Source organism: Ixodes scapularis, unplaced genomic scaffold (genome assembly GCF_016920785.2).
Source record: "Ixodes scapularis isolate PalLabHiFi unplaced genomic scaffold, ASM1692078v2 PGA_scaffold0__279_contigs__length_252992795, whole genome shotgun sequence".
Classification (NCBI taxonomy): domain Eukaryota; kingdom Metazoa; phylum Arthropoda; class Arachnida; order Ixodida; family Ixodidae; genus Ixodes; species Ixodes scapularis.
In genome coordinates, this window is record NW_024609835.1 from 41,232,125 (window position 1) to 41,249,492 (window position 17,368).

The following is a 17,368-nucleotide window of genomic DNA, read 5'->3' on the forward strand; positions in this document are numbered from 1 at the left end:
GAAGGCTAGTTGCACGAAGTTGAAAATATCTAGATCTTCCAAAGGAAGCCTCGAACCAGTCGGTGAGGCGAAAGATGTTCAGTCAGGGCTGGACACATGCTCGGCGTACACATAGTTCCGGAAGAAAGATCTTACGCGTGCTCAGAACGCGATTCAAAACCAACTAAGCAAAGACGGTGGTGCGCAGAAGAAATTAACCTTTTTTTCAAGAAGAGTCCCGCGATGCGCAGGCCCTCTTTACACAACGACGAAAGCTCGGACTTAGGCCTGGTTCACACTCGCGAATCGGCGGGCGAATCTGCAAGAATTCGGCCGCCGGGCATAGCGTCCACTGTGCATCGTCGCGGCCGATCCCGCTTCGGCGGCAGCGGGTTAGCTGCAAGTGCGAACCAGGCCTTACGGTTGGCATCCAGAATGGGACTTGCACTATCTCTCCTCCCTCTTCTCCGCGTCTCATCTGATGCGTGGAGGAGGGAGCAGAGGTAGCGCAGCTCCCCTCCGCGGGACGCCAACCGTAGTTCGAGCTTTCGCCGCTTAATGCCGCCTTTACGTCAAATAGGTCCATTGTCTTCTTAGCGCGCCTGTAACCCTTTGCGTGCCTGGAAGCGGAGCGTATTCCAGCTGACGTCCGATCGATCTGGCAGGAGAATGCATTCCGCACACTGGGAGAAACGAGCTCGCGCAATGCCGATTAGACAAGGCCCTGATCAAGATACGGGGAACGAGCTCGTCTTGTCCCGCGTTTGGCTACCCAGCGTCTCGGGGAGAAAAATCGGCTCGCCGAGATAACAGCGACGCTGCCGCTGAAAACAATCGCGATCGGTGCCGAGGAATCCAGGACGATGCATGTACGTACGCCCACGATGCTTCAACTCTAATTCGTGTTAACTAAACTGTCTTCTAAACCCGAAAGAACAACTAAGCATCGCAGCATGCACGCAGACAGCCGACGTTGTGTAAGTTCATTTCCAGCGTCGCTCTCATGACCCGTTTAAATACAGACAAACCGGGTTCGGGACTCATCCAATTGGGCGTGCGTACGAAACGCGTGCATCCTCGTGAGTTATTTCCATTCCTATATTTCTTAAGGAGAAATCAAGACTCTTTTAACTCGTGGAGTATACAATAGTGATTGAATTACTTGACGAAACTGTTCCATAGTCTTGCGCATATTAAGACCTATAGTACAGATGTCGTCGCTATAACGTTAAGCGCTACGAAGCAGCCGAAAACAGTTGGTCTTCATGTATTTCTACGCGGTATGAAACCCAGTTTAGACCTGGCTGGAGGGGGGATAAAAATGTGGGGGTATGCACGTAGGGGCTGAAGAGGTTCAGACTGTCTCGAACGAGTGTCGCGTAGTCGTCGTGTCCGGTAGTAGGCTTCCCGGCGTTCCCAATCAGTTTGCTTGACCGTTGCTACGAGCGACGCATTTGGTTATCGCCGCATTGTTGACTAGCTGGGAATGAATCAGTACGTTCTTGGCAGGAGGTTGTTGGTTTCAGGGCCATGTCGTCGATAGCTCGTCTCCAAGTCAATACTTCCTCCCCGTTTTCCGGCTAGGAGAGTCGGGGGCGTGCTGTAACGCGCCAATATCTCTTTCTTGAATTTGCTGCGCAAACCAAAAGGTATATATATATATATTTTCGCGGCAGATTTGTATGATGCACCTTCTTCAAATCTATTGCACATTTTGGCCACGTTAGTTGCTAATACTTATTGAAGCGAACCCCCCTCCCCCCCCCCCTTTTTTTTTTTGTTTTTCTTCTGGCTTTAAATCACACATTTTTAATAACTTTACATTATATCCTTCGCTGCTTTATTTTCCGTAGGTTAATTATAAGGTGTTTTTTCTGTTCTTTTGCTTGTTTGAGAATGTGCCTTTAAAGTACATGATTTGGCAACCTTCGCGCATCGGGAGTCTGATTCCATTTTAAAGAAACAATGCAACAATTTTTCTACTTTCAATCAATGCAGTTTTAGATTATTCCTTGACATTCATATCCTATAAAACACGTTCTTTTTTTTCTTTTTTCTACGCAATGGCACTTGCAGTAAAAATATGAAAAAAAGAAAAAAAAAACGAACACCGTTTACCTCCTAAACTCGCAGCCAGAAAAGCAGCCACGTATTTTGGAGCCCATCATATGCCGCCAATGTTTTTAACACAGCCACGCGTTTGCGTTGACAGAGCACAGGGCGCGCTCTGAGTTCTTCTACTCGAATGCATGTCGATTTGATTGTCACGAGCCAAAATGGAATGCTTACGCAGTCTTCCTGTCCACTGAATGAGCACCGTTTAAATATCGTCATCTGCGGTAATCGCAGAGCTGGATGGTGGACTGCTGGAGATCGCATTGTTGGCACTGCCCCCCCAACTCCGTCATCAGGTTGTTGCGAGAGAGAGAGAGAGAGAGAGAGACTGAAAGAAAATGTCCGCTTTTATCCTTGGTATTCCACCGCGACGAAGACGCTTCTTGGTTAGTGGAGTTGCGTTCGAGTGTTCTTGGGTCCCACTAGTGCCAGTAGGCTGGTCTAAAGTGAGAAAAGTTTCTATTTAATACCGTTGCACATACGGCAAGGGAACTTATTAGGAAAGTGTGGACAGGTAGGTACGGGCAAATAAGATGCGGGCCTCTTATTTACCCGCACCTAAGATAAGATGCAGGCATCTTATTTTACACAATATTAACAGTAGAATACTTCCTCTGTCGAGCTAAAGAATAAAAATAAAAATAAAAATAAAAAATAAAATCCGCATGTAACTAAGTCCTTTTCACGTCAGGGTAGAACGTTGCTATGGGTCATTGCAAATATTTATTAGACATCCCCCCCCCCCCCCCCCAAAAAAAAAAAAAAAAAAAAAACGACAGCAGGGTGAGGATTTTTTCTCCCTTCTCTGACTTCGGCAAATTATAAGCACACGTCGCAACAGCCCAGAACGTCTTCTTTTTACTTCGACATTAAAAAGCCCTAGTTCCATACCACTCTAAGAAAACTACATATTTTGTTTAAAACTTATGACTGAGCAAGATAATATATATATATATATATATATATATATATATCTATATATATATATATATCAGGGTGTCGAACCGGAACCGAACCGAACCGAAAACCGGAACCGAACCGGTATTTTTCCGGAACTGAACCCGAACCCGAACCGTTATATTGTTATCGCGATGAACCCGAACCGGAACAGAACCGGAAAAAAAAGTAACGGTTACCGGCTCATGTCAAAACGGTTCGGCCACGCGTTGTTGACAATGAATGTGCTATCAATGCCATTTGTTTTTAAGTGCCGTCAACTGAGTCCTGATACACACCTCGCTTACATATTTTTCTTCTCCACTCAGTCTTAGGAATATAAACGCTGCATCCATAAATCTTGACAAACGCTGCATCCTTTAAACGTCCAGGTAATATAGTGTGCGGTGTAGTTAGTTTTGTGCGAGTGGCGGCCGCTGACGAAAGCCAGCACCACGATGCATCCGGTTTCGTATAGGCACTTAGAAGCTAACATATTTGTGAGACAGCGAACTCTTCTATTTTAATATTTATCCTATTACGTCCTTCTGGTGTTGCGTTCGGTGAAGTGTTTTTCATATTCCGTATCTTGTTTAATGAAAACTTCGTTAAGGGTCTAATTTGAGTTACCGAAGGCTAGTTCAAATAAAGAAAGCTGTATTTTCTCCCCACTGTTCCTTCAATTGCTTACACGCCGAGGTGGCGGGATAGTTAGCGAGTTCTACTTGTAAGTGGGTTTGCTAGGAGGTCGCGGATTTTACAGCTACTGCGTCGGACCCAATTAGATGAAGTCCGAATGCGTAAACGTCGGTGAGGTAACCTTTGAGTGCACATAAAGAAACCATTCCTGGTAGAAATCCCTGATCCCAGTTACACTACGATGTATCCCGTTTCGTATGTGCTGATTTTAGATGTTTTATTTGTAATTTATTTTGATTTTGTCATTTATAATTTCCGAGCCGGTTCGCGAACCGGTTCAGCGCCCCGATCCGGTTCGCGAACCGGTTCGCGAACCGGTTCGAGGATCGAATTAATGGAACCGGAACTGAACCGGAACAAAATAAATTTACCTGAACCTGAACCGTAACCGAACCCGTATTTTTTTCGGTTCGACACACTGATATATATATATATATATATATATATATATATATATATATATATATATATATATATATATATATATATATATATTGCTTAACCACATTTGTATACCACCAACCTACATTTACGTGGTGAATAAGTCTCGTTGCTCGCGAAAACTAATTTTTTTGATCGATTTGAAGTGGGTTTTATTTACTTGACTCATCCGGTAGTTTGTGGGAGTCTGGACAAGGCACCTACCTACCGTCTGAAGAAAGTCCAGATTCTTGTAAAAGACCGTGTTTCGTTTCGTCCGAGAGACCCGTTCCGAGAACAGCAGTGTCTGTGTGAGGTCACAGGACTCTGAAAATGGAAAGGAGCGTGCATTGTCCGTATTTAGGATGCATGGTTTTGGGAATTTACCGGAAAAAGAATATCGATAAATGCATTCTGAATTATTTCTGAGAACCGGTAATTAGATATTCCATCTAATTACTAGAGACCTGAGCGATCATTTGGCGGTTACGATAATTGTGTCATTCATATCTTCGTAAGCATTGTGCCAATGCTGATATAAATGCAGACATCGGTTAGATAACGGTACTCTTCGAGAATGAATAATATCAAAGAGGGTGAAGCAACCAGAGAAACGTCTCGTAGCTTTATACCGCTGCGCTTTTGCTCTAGCACTTTTGAGCACCGTTGCGTGCTTTTTTGCGTAACGTTTTCTTTTGTTCGTTTTTTTTTTTAAATATTGTATTCGGAAGTAACAGTCTGTCCACGTCAGGCGAACACCAAAAATTCTTAATGTATGTATAGACGCTTTACATACTCGCCAGAATCCAACTGCCATTGCTGACCTTCTCCTGTGTTGCAGAGATACCGAGCCACTGAAACGGACGTTGACTAGCGTGCACAAAGAAAAAAAGTGTCGAAGAAACGGACTAATAAAATCTAAAATGGCCTGGCCTGTTGTGATAGTGATGAAGTAAGCGGGGTAAGGGAAAACAAACACTGAAGGTCGGTTATGGCGGCGCCCATGCACAGCTGCTGCAACCTAAACCCCTGTTCATATCACAAAAAAAAAAAAAAGATGTTGCTGAATTACGTCGTATATTTTTGGATATGAAACTTCGAAGTGTCTGGTGTGTGTTCCTTGCCTTTTGGAATCCTTATGTTAATAGGGAGTTCTCGTAGACGGCTTTCGCCGTCCCGCAACGATACCCGGAACTCTACAGTCAAGGCCATCGGCGCGCAGGCGCAGTAGCACCTCTTTGTTGTGGAGGGCTTAGCGGAGGGGGAAACGCGGTCTACGAAAACTTCCTAATAAATTTAAGGCCCGTATATATTATCGAGGACTTACGCTTCCATCTAAGAAAGGTATCAGTCTTTAACTCACCTAACTACTAACTGATTTTTTTTTAATGAAAAACAACAACAACAAGAAAAAACAACAGTATTATTTAACACTTTGAGCGCAATTGAAATGCCGACTTCAAAACGTAACGTCAGTACACCGTGCACTAGCGGATTGCGTGCCTAGCGGGTGCGTGCTTAATTATAGCCTCCTCTCTACTGACAAAGTCTGGCAGATCGCCACGAGGTGCAACCGCCGAAATTGAAAAGGTAGAGCGGCAGACAACGGATGAGATGGGAGGATGGATGGATGGATGGATGGATGAATCCGGCTGAGCCCTTTGGATCGGGCGGTAGCGTACGCCACCTAGCCATTTTGTTTTACCATTTAAGCTTAGGATATTGAAATGTGAAAACTATATTCACTCCGCACTGCAAAAAAGAGGCCAGAGCCGTTTATACTGAGAGAGTTTGGCCTTCTTAAGGAGATTTTGGCAGTCTGACAACCACAGCAGCGTAGTCTGACAACCGGGGGATGACTACTTCCGTCCGCCATATTGTGGATCTGACTCATAGGAACTCTACGCGATTTCACAGGAATGAACAAGACAAAGAAGTAACGCCATATTGTGTTATCGCGAAATCCGCTGGTTCTAGCGGCCAACAAGCTCCGCCCATCGGCCAAACTCTCTCAGTATAAACGGCTCTGAAAGAGGCAGGTGACGGGCGCCCCGCTGCGGCGAGACGCCGAAGCACACTTCTCCTGAGGGATGGAATGTCCGCTCGTGCTCCTCGCGTTCCTCACGCTACCGCTTCTTTTCTCGTCGGGTTTGAAAACCACGTTTCGGGTCCTCGCCGCTGCAAAAGTTGTGCACTGATGTCCAGGTTCCCCCCGAGAAATGCTCTGTGCTACCAGATCCTCGCGGTCCAAATCTGCGACCGGGCACTCTATGGCTTCGGCTTAACCTATACGCCTCAAGAGGAGGCTATGGCTTAACCTATACGCTTCGTAGTAACAGCGCGAGCTTCTGCTAGCGACGCGAGGCTCTAGCGCATACGGTCTATACTAGAAGTCTCTATAGGAACTAAAGACGCGGGCTCCATGCAGCTTAAAGTCGGCGGTCACGCTGCTCATGCATCATACAAAAGACACTGTGTTCGCGGCGGACATGACGACAGAATCATGGGCGCGCATATAATTCTGCCACGCGTCAAGCATATTCGAAGCGTGTTTGCTTCATACATTCTTCGAACATGTCTGTAGTCACATTGTATGACGAATGTAACCGTCGTACAAGGAAGAAACACGCCTCGGACAGTATCCCTAAAGACTGCCTTTTGGGTATTAGCAGTGTGAGCGCTTCTTCAAGTACTGTGGCCGCTCGCAACACCACGCGAATGAATGTAACCGGCGTGTCCGCTGATCAAAGGTGGTGCCGTTGCCGTGGCGCCGCCGCCGCGCCCTGTCCGCGCTCACGGCCGCCTGGCTCCTGTCCTGCTGGTGCGGCTCCGCGTCGGCCACCCTGTGCAACCAGCTCACCATGCTGCCGGACGAGTGCGAGTGCGACATGGACGCCGACGGCAGACTCACGCTGCGCTGGGCGGGCACCCACGTCAACAGCCTGCTCGGCGACCTCGAGAAGATGGCCGAAACCAACATTTCCCTCCACGAGATGCAGGCACGTCGGTGCATACGCTTTGCCCTCCGAGACTTCTGGAGAGCCTACTTTCCCGCAATTGCTGCAGTCTACGGAAATATGCATTCGGACATTCGGACCTAAGAAAGCACACTGCGCCGTACGTGGTCAAACGTCATACACAGCACAGACAGTGTATAGATGGGTATGAGCTGCCTCGTCATTCTCCCAACTCCCTCCGTAGATTGCGGCGATGAACTTTCCAACGTGTCTTGCGGGAAAGTAGAGGCTCCTGATTTCAGAGTGTGGGTGTTTTAGCGTAAACTCGAAAAAAACAATATATGCCGGTGTGTTCACTTTCCTGCAGAATAAGGGAGACAGCCAAGCGCGGCGAACAACAAAAGGATTTCAGAGAATCACGAAGCCGAAACATTATTCTAAAATATGCAATGTGAGCTTGGCTTTGAGCTGCATAATTCGCTGGGATATTTATATCGTTCGCTGTCTTCGTGTTCTGCAATAAATTGAGCTCGCCAACGTTCTTCTTTTTTTTCTTTTTAGAGTGTAGGAACGGATTTAGCGAAGAACAAGGCGTTGATAAGTGCATTGTCAATAACATATTAGGGATCTGTTGGTAATATTAGCTTTTAGCAGCGCTCAACTCCCACGACGAATTGCTCTTGGTAAGCTTTGAGGTGGTTGTCAAATATATAAGAGACAATTAAGTTCAATTGATTTCGACGCAGTTCTTGAACGTGTGAAGAAGACTTTACATTTGGAGAACTACGCTGCATTTCAAAAAAACCTTCCTCACACATCCTGACCCCGCCACCGGAGTGTCTACCTCAGAACGTATTCTTTGTAGGGCAACGTGGTGCATTCTGCTTTGCGTTGTCTAGTGACGACGTGCTGACGTCAACTTACCCGATTTAAGAGAAGGGACATTTGCTAGGCCATGATAGTTCTGGGTTCTGTGTTCATGGGGGAAGTATATCGAGGTGAAAATTTGGACGTCTCACGTGCAGTGCTGGAAAAGCTCTATTTTTCGCGTGGTTCTTGCCCTTATAGTCTTGCTTGTACTTCGAGAAGTCATCTCATAAGCTGCTTTTAAATTTTGCGAATGCTTTACATGGTCGTGCGCTTGCTTTTTAAAGTAATGAAACATACTCATAGAATCCGCCTGTACTGTACTGGCGAATGGTCAGGCTTTGGATGACCTCAATCTACCGACGTTTTGGATGGCCTCAATCTACCGACGGACTGAAGTATCCTGCAGCAGCCTGTTGTCTCTATATCACTGTATAGATCAGCGCTCACAGCGCTGATCACCTCTCAACCTGGGTCTCATCTGGTCCCGGAGCAGATTCGTGACTCGGATCTGGAGGAGTTGAAGAAGGGATTCCCCGCGGCCATCAATGAGCACATGGAGCGTCTGACGCTGGACAACACTCGCATCGGCCAGGTCTACATCGGAAACATCATCAGACCCATTAAGAACCTGCGCAGTCTTCAGCTGCACAACGAGACCATTCAGCAGGTGACACGTATGAAGCCCGCGTGTGCGTTAGTCGATAAAATTTGATTAGAAATGCTCTCGTGCCTTCTGGACAATGCTTTAGTCCCATATATACCATATAGGGCTATGGTAATGTACGTAGAACAGAACATAGGGGTTGGACTTTCGCTAAAAACATAATCATGTCACAGAACGCAAGGAACATTGCAAAACGCTTTCAAGAAGCAATTTCACACTAACATTCTCGCTGGCGTTCTTATCACACGTAAAACAGATATGCTTGTTTTTATCATCAAATGCGCGCGAATGTGTGCTGTATCAAGGGGGATTTCCCCGCTCGTCACTAAGAGGGCAAATTTCGCTACACAAACCTGAGTTTCAGGAATGCACGAGAGTGTTGATTCTTTTGGAAGTTCATTATGAATACGTAATTACGGTCGTACGGTTCTTAAATTTTTCCCGGAAAGCGCTGTAGATTTTTAATGAAACCCAGACATAGGAACGAAGGTATTGAGGGCGCAAGTGAGCTGGTGAATAGTAGGCAGCATAATATAACAGAAGACACGAAAACAAAAGGGACATACACAGCGCCATCTCAGACACAGCTAAAAGCTTTATTCGCATCACTAATGGCGTGCAGTACATGCGAAGGCAATTAACGCCAGGCAAGGGGAGAAAGGGCAAGCACCAGGAAGGCTGGGGACGAGGAAAAACATCCTCTCCTCTCTAACGTTCCGTGGAGCCGCCTTGCTCAGCCAATGGGAGAATAAAATCCTCTTTCGAGTTTTTTTTTTTTTTTTTTTTTTTTTTGCGTTTACAGACGCCGCCGGTTCCGCTCATGGGACAGTTAATAATCCGCCTTCAGCAACACTTGTACGACGTAGACCCTCGCTCCACAGGTGGAGGCTAACATGCTGGACTCGCTGACACTGCTCGAGGAGCTGGGCATCAACGAGGCCAACCTGGTGACGGTGCGCGAGAACGCCTTCGTCAAGCTGAACCTGAGCCACCTGTCGCTGCGCCACAACCACCTAACCCAGATCCCGGACGCCGTGAGCAAGCTGCCCTTCCTGCGCGAGCTGGACCTCTTCGAGAACCCCATCGAGGTGGTGTCCGACCAGGAGGCGCTCGTCTTCCAGTCCAACCTCAAGCTGCTCCGGAAGCTCGTCATGAACAGTGAGTCTGCACTTGGCGGCCGCTGCTGCTGCTACGAGTCACGTGGCATCATAAGCGTAGGGAGAGAACATAAACGTACGGGCAGATGTGGGAATCTTGTCCGTCCTTCCGCCTATGTTCTCTCCGTAAATGCTTGTATCGTATACAACCAACCCTCTCATCCTGACTTTGACAGAAAGAGGAGAAGCAGAAAAAATTGTGTAAAATAGTTCTCGAAGAAGCTGTAATTAGTGCCTGAACGCTTAAGGTCGCTTACGATTTTTTACGTTACGTGAGGAGTCATCGGGACGTTCGTGGTTCGTGTGTCATGTGCAAAGCTGTACTATATCGCGACGTGAGCGGTCGTAAACGGTCGTAACGTAACGTAACGTAGAAAAAGGCCCCTGTCTGAACCGACCTTGGCTGTTCAATGGCCACACAGTCCCAATGGCAAAAATGTGTTCACTCATTTTGCTACCGAGGGCCGTTTCCCATAAAAGTGTGTGCCGTATGCCACCGAGTAACGTCACGAACAGATTTAATGTCAAGGACGGATGTGACGTCAATGTACAAGATAATTGCCATTTCACCAAAAACCAAACATTTGGTTAATAAAAAAAACTGGTATACTTGTGTATGCCTTTTTTTTACATAAAAAAAGTGTCCCGAGGGGCTAAAGTCACTTCCCCCCCCCCCCTTCCCTTTAAATTCGCCCTGATTTAGAAATCAATCAAAATGAACGGAAACGAATAACTACATTGAAGACCGAGAGAGACGGCCGTCACTACGAAAATAGGTTCTTGTTCCGGGAACACAGAGCTGTCGTGTTTCTTGTCCTCCAGAAGTGCAGTGCGACTGCGAACTGGGCAAGGGCGAGTTCCTCTCGTGGATCCGGCGTGCCAACATCAGCGGCGTCAAGTGCGGCGAGCCCCCGTTCTTGCTGGGCAAGGACGTCACCGGACTGACCACCAAGCAGTTCTGCGACGACGCGGGGAGACCGGCGGCCACGCTGGCGATCCTCGTGGCGGCTACGGCCCTTCACTGGGCCGCCAAGATGGCAATCAGCTGAACTGCCCCTCTCCGGTGTTATAGCTACTGACAGCTTAAAGCGGATCTCCGGCGATATTTCTGAACTGCCCGAACGAACACACGTTTTCGAAATATCCAGGATTTGCTCTTTCCGGCATGCTATTTATTATCTCTAGATTCAAAATAGCCATTGAGAAAACGGCAGATGAAGGTGATGCAAAAACCAACATTCAAATTTTCCCGCCCTCTCCGGTGGGGTGCGGTCACATTGTGTATAACTTGCAAGTCAAGCAGGCAGTTAAAAAGAAAAAAGAAACGCAGCATTTTTAGCACGTTTTTTTTTCCTGTTGCTGGCATGTGTTTAAGCAGCGTTCATTTCACATCATTGCATTAAACGTCTTTTAACCCGCAAGGAACAAGCTGTGCTGACCTCGTATTGCCCCCACTGATCTCTATTGTAGTAGGCTGAATCGCGGATCGACGCTTGTCTTGCGAGTACCACCACAGGCAGCCATCACTTGACACCAGCTAATGCATAGGGTCCTATGGAAAAAACGAGAAAGAGTGCCATTTCCCCCATTTCTAAGCTGTTGTCGGCACTGAAACTTTTTGACTGTTCTTCGGGAAGCCTATCAAATAGGTTGCACAAACATTAAAACTGACAGCCCTCACAGTTCTTATAAATAAATGTTTTGCGATCAAGAGTGACTCCGCTGGGCGAAAAATGTAATGCCGCTCAGTGAGACAAGAGCTGCCTAGAGTAACCGCGGAGTTGGTGGCGGCTTCGATGAGTTTGGTTTAGTAGACAACAAGCTTGAACGATTTGCTACGCGGAACTCGCTCACTCCCAGAATGCCGCTGATGCCGCTATAAACCTAGAACCTTTTCGACACTCATCAACTTCTGGGCTTCCCCGAGGACAGCAAGCTTGCCAGTTTAGCCGTGGGTGCTCTGGCAGGTTTGATTTTTTAATGGGCGTTCAAACGCTTGAAAAATATTGATTCGACCTCCTAACACCCGATATAATGATCGGAGCGCACCATAAAATACTCGCCTTCGAGCACAGCGTATAAGCTTCAATATTCCTACTTGTGTGTTTTTGTCCCATAGACTTGCGTTTATTGCCTGGTGTCAGGTAATGAACGCCGGTGGTGCCACCGACGGGCTCCCAATCCGCGATCCAGCCTACAACAATAGAGATCAGTGATCTCTATTGTATCACAATAGAGATCATATTACATCTGACTTCACGTTTCCAGTGTTGCCAGTGCAGCCTCTCAGCCTCTCAGACAAAGTTTAAAACGTCAACAAGTTCGCGAAAAAAAAAAAAAAAAAAGAAACGTTATTGGCCCTGTAAGTGATGACGTCACAACATGGCGCTGTGCTCCAAACAAACCGTTGCTATGGCCTTTGCTGTGGACAAATGCAAGGGGGCTCGAAAAAAGGTTAAGATTTGTATGATAAAGAAATAATATATATTATTGTTTTCTTTAGCACTGGCTTCTCAATATTGTATCATAAATACTTTTTTCTTTCTACTATTTCAGTGCCATAGAAAGATGATAAAAGCCTGTAATAAAGATTTACACCTGTATTTATTTGCTAGCGGACGACACGATGGCTTCGTGGGTCTATTGGTCTTTTCTGATAGAGCAGGCGACTGCGTTGCATTAAGTTGGTGACAAGCGACGAAACTTTTATTATCAGGGACAACTTTGTGTGGTATTTCGGAAGCGATGAGTGCCCGTGCCCATCTTTGATCGAGGCTCGAGGTGTACGAGCTAGCCGGCGGACGCCTCCCGGAAAGGCTTTGATATCCCAGAGAGGGGTGAAAACATGTCATCACGTAATGATGATAAGTTACGACAATGACGTGAAGAGTATCAACTTCGAAGTGTAGGCCACCACGCGTTTCAAATAGTTATGACGACACAGAGTGCTGTTGCTTCACGATCTGTCCGTAACATAAACTTACCTGACATTCTTACCCACTTAATTATTTCCCTTTTTTGGGGGGGTCTTGCTGGAAACGTAAGAACCAGCGTTATTTTTTTTTCTTTTTTGCTCGCTGTGGTGGTTACAAGCGGATACGAAAGACACTCCCATATCGCGAGCCTTCAAACAAAATTTGTGGTTTTGAATCAATCACGTTTGAGTCAAATGAACAGACCTATCTCACAAAGCGTTCCATGCATGCGTGACGCCGCCATAACTGTAGCTCACAAGAGGTAGGCGCCCATGCACGAGACAACTCGTACCGTCTCGTGCTCTGCTCGAGCAGACCTCCATCGGTGTTGGCGCGCGTGCAGAAAGACTACAGATCCTATGATGCATGCACGGTGACAGCAGTGGCGTACACAAACAAAATGCACGTCAACCTGAAAAATCAAAAGGAGAGCCTTATGCTGCTTTATTATCATGAAATAAACCTATCTAAACAGATGTATCCCTCGCCAATGCGAAACCATCATTTTTTTTTTTTTTTGCAGCCGATTTTTATACGTGTGATACGTTTCGTCTGAATCCTGTATCGCGCACAAATACAATTCGCCTTTATAAATCTGATTAGTTCTTTAAGACCTTTCATGTTCCTCATAAAGATACGATCAAAATCCTATCATTAAGCGAATGACTCAGTCTGTTGCAGATGGTATATTTGTTATTCCGCATGCGTTCGTCGTCTGCCGCTGGCATCTCGAGGCGGTCTCGAGGACCAGAAGGTGCCGTCGCAGATATTCCAGAAATAACCGATTTCCGGCACTTTTCTGTCCTGGTAAGTGACAGACCAAGGCTTCCGATATCGATTTTTTTATAGACGTTTAAATCCCACGTTCGAGTTTTGAACGAACGTACCTTCGGAGTGAAACCCAATCCCGTGTATTCGTCCATAGCAACGCCCCTAGCAACTGTTTGTTTGGAGCGGTGGCGTCACACTTACGGGGTCAATTGTGACTTGTAACTTCGGTTACTGGCTCAGGTGTCTCTATTAATATGTTGAACCGATTTTGAGGCCAATCAATGAGTATTGAAATTTTCGCATTTAAGAAACGCAGTGCGAGATGATCCTGAACATCGTTTTTATCACTCCGCAGTCAATGAGGACGGAGAAGTCGCAAAACAAGAAGCGTGAATGTAAGCGTGAACCTGCTTATGTTCACGCTTAAACAAGAAGCGTGGATCGTTTTTTAAGTTGTCAGTGGCTATAATGTCGCGTTGTTTCTCGAGTTACCTCATCCTGTTCACCGGAAGTGTCGATCATTTGAGTGAAATACGACTTTCCCGCCCACCATACTAAAAAAAAAAAAAAACAATTCAGTCTTCAGTTACGAAGTCTTTCATGGTCTCTCGTAAATTCGTGGAACGAGAACTGTTTTCATGCTAGAACCTCTGGAACCGTGATTTTGAAAAAAAGGTGGATTGCCGGTTCGTGAGCTTTCCGCACGAGCTGCGCGTGAGGGGGGAACGAGAGAGCGAGAGCACTTCGCTCCAAAGAATGCCTTCATCGAACGAGCTCTCGCGGAGTAGAAGCAGCACGTGCCCCTACCAGTGGCTTTGTAATCGGCAATTAAAAAATTGGTGCATTACCCGAAGCAAAAATACCACAAAAAAAATTTTTGTATGCACAAACACAAATATATATTATATATATATTGATTTTTTTTTTTTGTTTTTGTTTATTTGTGGATGTCGTCCTCATTTTTCTATAGGCTTTCCGACAAATTCAAGAATATATATCGTAATCTACGAATCTGATATAAAATGTTATGAATCGTAAACTTGTCAATGCGGGTTATAATGTAATTAGTTATAATGAAATATTACGGAATAATTTCTTGATATGAGGGAACTTGCTGCATGGTGTCAATGAATTCCTGTATAAAAAGATTACTGTCGTGCATGATCACGTTCTCTCCATGGCCAACTTTCTGGGACATTCCGCTGAATAAGCATTTTTCAATGAAATGTCAAAAATTCTGATTGACGTTCTACGATGCCCAGACCATTACAGTCCTTGGGAACATCACGATCTTTTCTCAAGAGAAACAGAAATTTATCATTTTTTCCATGTGGCCCCTAAGAATTTAATTAACGCAAAAACGATTTGTAGTGCCGTAGAATAAAAGAACTTACGCGTCCAAATTTTTAATTACTGCCTATTACTATTTATTTTATAACTGTGATATAAGATAATCCCGGGGAACATTGCGATGTTTGTAGTTGAGTTGAAATTCTCATTTGGGTGCATGTGCCGAGGAGCTGATGTCCAAGAAAGTTGGTGATGCGTGTAGATTAGGGGAAGGTAGCGATCTGTGGAGAAGGGTCGCTTTTTTATGCTATTTTCTGCAGAAATAACTTGTCAATCGAAGTATTGATTAATTTTCACCGATTTTTCTTGGTGCTTACTAAGTAGTGCTGTTCACAGTCATCGATGAATCCATCTTGCACTCGTCGAAGATATTTAGGGAGTGCACCAGTGAAATATTTGATAGTTTTTAGTTATATTTTTGCATTAAAAATTTAATACCTGTCGCACTTGACTGAATTGTAATGAACATCGGACAGTACTTTCGATATGTATAAATTAACCTACACTGCCAATAAATGTGAAGATCTTTGACTTTGTCAACGCTGTCTGCATCAACGACGTGTAGCCCCAACACTGTTTTAATCATTCTCACTTCTTTTTTTTTTTTTTAATACCGTATTTGTTTAAGTAATAGCTGCGCTGTTTATGAACAAAGCCGGTGGGTCTGCTTTCCCGTGGAGCCTGCAGGAATAGCGAACCACCGAAATCAGCTTAAAAATGTCAACGATTTATGGTACAGAGACGTCTTCGCGAAATCGCTATCTGCTCAGATCGCACATTGCGGAGAATCATGCTCTCGGCCCTGTCAGTCGCTTCGTTCTTTATGCAAACCGCGATGATTGGCTGTATGTGTGCTGTGCAGGAAAGGAGACGCAGTGGCCTTGTTTATAAAAAGGGCTATTATTCGAGCAAATACGGTGTGTCACTACCACTTCCAGACAGATTTCTACTTTTTAGAAGGCTATGCGGAGGGCAAGTTCGTCTGCTTCTTGCGCAGGGGGTAGCGGTGACGTCAGAACGCCGAGCCCTGATTGGCTGATCCCGACCCCCTATCTGAGCGTCGTCTGCTCCTCTGCAACGTCGTCTGCTCGCAACGTCGTCTGCGTCTGTCTTACCTTTCCTGCGACTTTCGGAAGTGCAGAGGCCAGATTCACGAAACGATCTTACGCCAAAAATCAAATTCGTATTGACGAAACGAAATTTTCGTAAGTTTTGCGCAAATTACGACGAAATCCTACGAGGAAATCCTACGACAGCTCCGAAGCTGTCTTACGCACTTCTTACGATCAAATCAGCATGGCCGACAGCGTCACGTTCGCGACGACCCACGGGCGTTTATTTTTCTACGTGCGCTTCTCACTAGCGTCCCGACTTCAAGCAGCAAGAAAAAAGTAAAAAGTACTTGAAACAGACTACGACGAACAAGAACGCTGAATCCACAAACACCCGGGAAAAGCTCCACCGGCCACGATTCCACCGAACGCGACCAAGCGAGCACGGCAGTTAGGCCTAGCAGGCACTCCGCGACTCGGCGACCGTCTGCCCACGACCGGCTGGTGTGCTGAATGGAATATGCCCGCGCGACCCTTGTGAACCCTTCCCGTATTATACTTTGATCGCTGACCTCAGTTTTAGAGTGAGGTCAATTTCTTCCTCTTGTTATCTCCTTGTTTCCCGAGGCAACGGTAACTCTCGCCGGTGAAAAAAGCGGTGAATCTCCGACAGACGCAGGAAAGGTAAAGCAGCCATCGCTTTGACTAGCAGACGTAAAGCAGACGACGTTAACTGCGCCAACCCGCCGGCGCCGCTAAAGAATGAGGGGTCTCGCCGCACACGAATGGAGGGAAAAAGTATTTGGGAGGGAACTTGCGGACAGTAACACGCTCACTCTCGGTTTTTAGCAAACAAACCTCGGCGCCTCGGGACACCTCGCCAATGAATCCTTTGACTTCTTTCCTTGATGCGCGTCTGCTAGTTGTTAGACAAAAACAACGCACCGCTCGAGTTATTTCGTCTGCCCTCTCTGAAAGGCAAAGTCGAGCTCGCTCATGAAGACCTGCACTTCGGAAGGTTTCAGGAAAGGTAAGACAGACGCAGACGACGTTGCGAGCAGACGGCGTTGCAAAGGAGCAGACGACGCTCAGATAGGGGGTCGCGATCAGCCAATCAGGGCTCGGCGTTCTGACGTCACCGCTACTTCCTTTCTCATGCGCAGAAGATGAAAATGAGCCCACTTGCGAGGCGTATAGTTTTACTAAAAATGCGCAGTAAACACACTTTTGTTTGGTTTCAAATACAAAACAAAGAGAGCTTGACAGCCCACAATGTTTTCATGAGATTAGGTTAGGCACGAATAGAGAAATAGCGAACTGACACATTTTATGAATAATCGGATCTGTATGTACACATATTATTTGCACTAGCAATATATATATATATATATATATATATATATATATATATATATATATATAT

General features: G+C 45.9%; 1 protein-coding gene across 2 annotated transcripts; it reads left to right on the forward strand.

Moving 5' to 3' along the window:
* Positions 1-579: 579 nt before the first annotated feature.
* LOC115311016 (leucine-rich repeat-containing protein 1) lies at positions 580-15,433 on the forward strand. Of its 2 annotated transcripts, none has more exons than XM_029969573.3 (5): positions 580-956; positions 6,900-7,148; positions 8,470-8,643; positions 9,522-9,798; positions 10,620-15,433. In XM_029969573.3, the coding sequence occupies exons 1-5, from the start codon at positions 933-935 to the stop codon at positions 10,844-10,846; spliced, it is 951 nt and encodes a 316-aa protein (XP_029825433.2). In that variant the 5' UTR covers positions 580-932; the 3' UTR covers positions 10,847-15,433. The 2 variants fall into 2 exon arrangements, with proteins under 2 accessions (XP_029825433.2, XP_029825435.2); XM_029969575.3 differs by having other exon boundaries at positions 594-848.
* Positions 15,434-17,368: the final 1,935 nt, after the last annotated feature.

Bases quoted from the DNA above. Each gene is read 5' to 3' on its own strand.
- LOC115311016 (XM_029969573.3), top strand. From the start codon at position 933: ATGCACGCAGACAGCCGACGTTGT. The intron at 8,644-9,521 runs GTGACACGTATG...CTCGCTCCACAG, and splicing joins ACAACGAGACCATTCAGCAG to GTGGAGGCTAACATGCTGGA. The intron at 9,799-10,619 runs GTGAGTCTGCAC...CTTGTCCTCCAG, and splicing joins CCGGAAGCTCGTCATGAACA to AAGTGCAGTGCGACTGCGAA.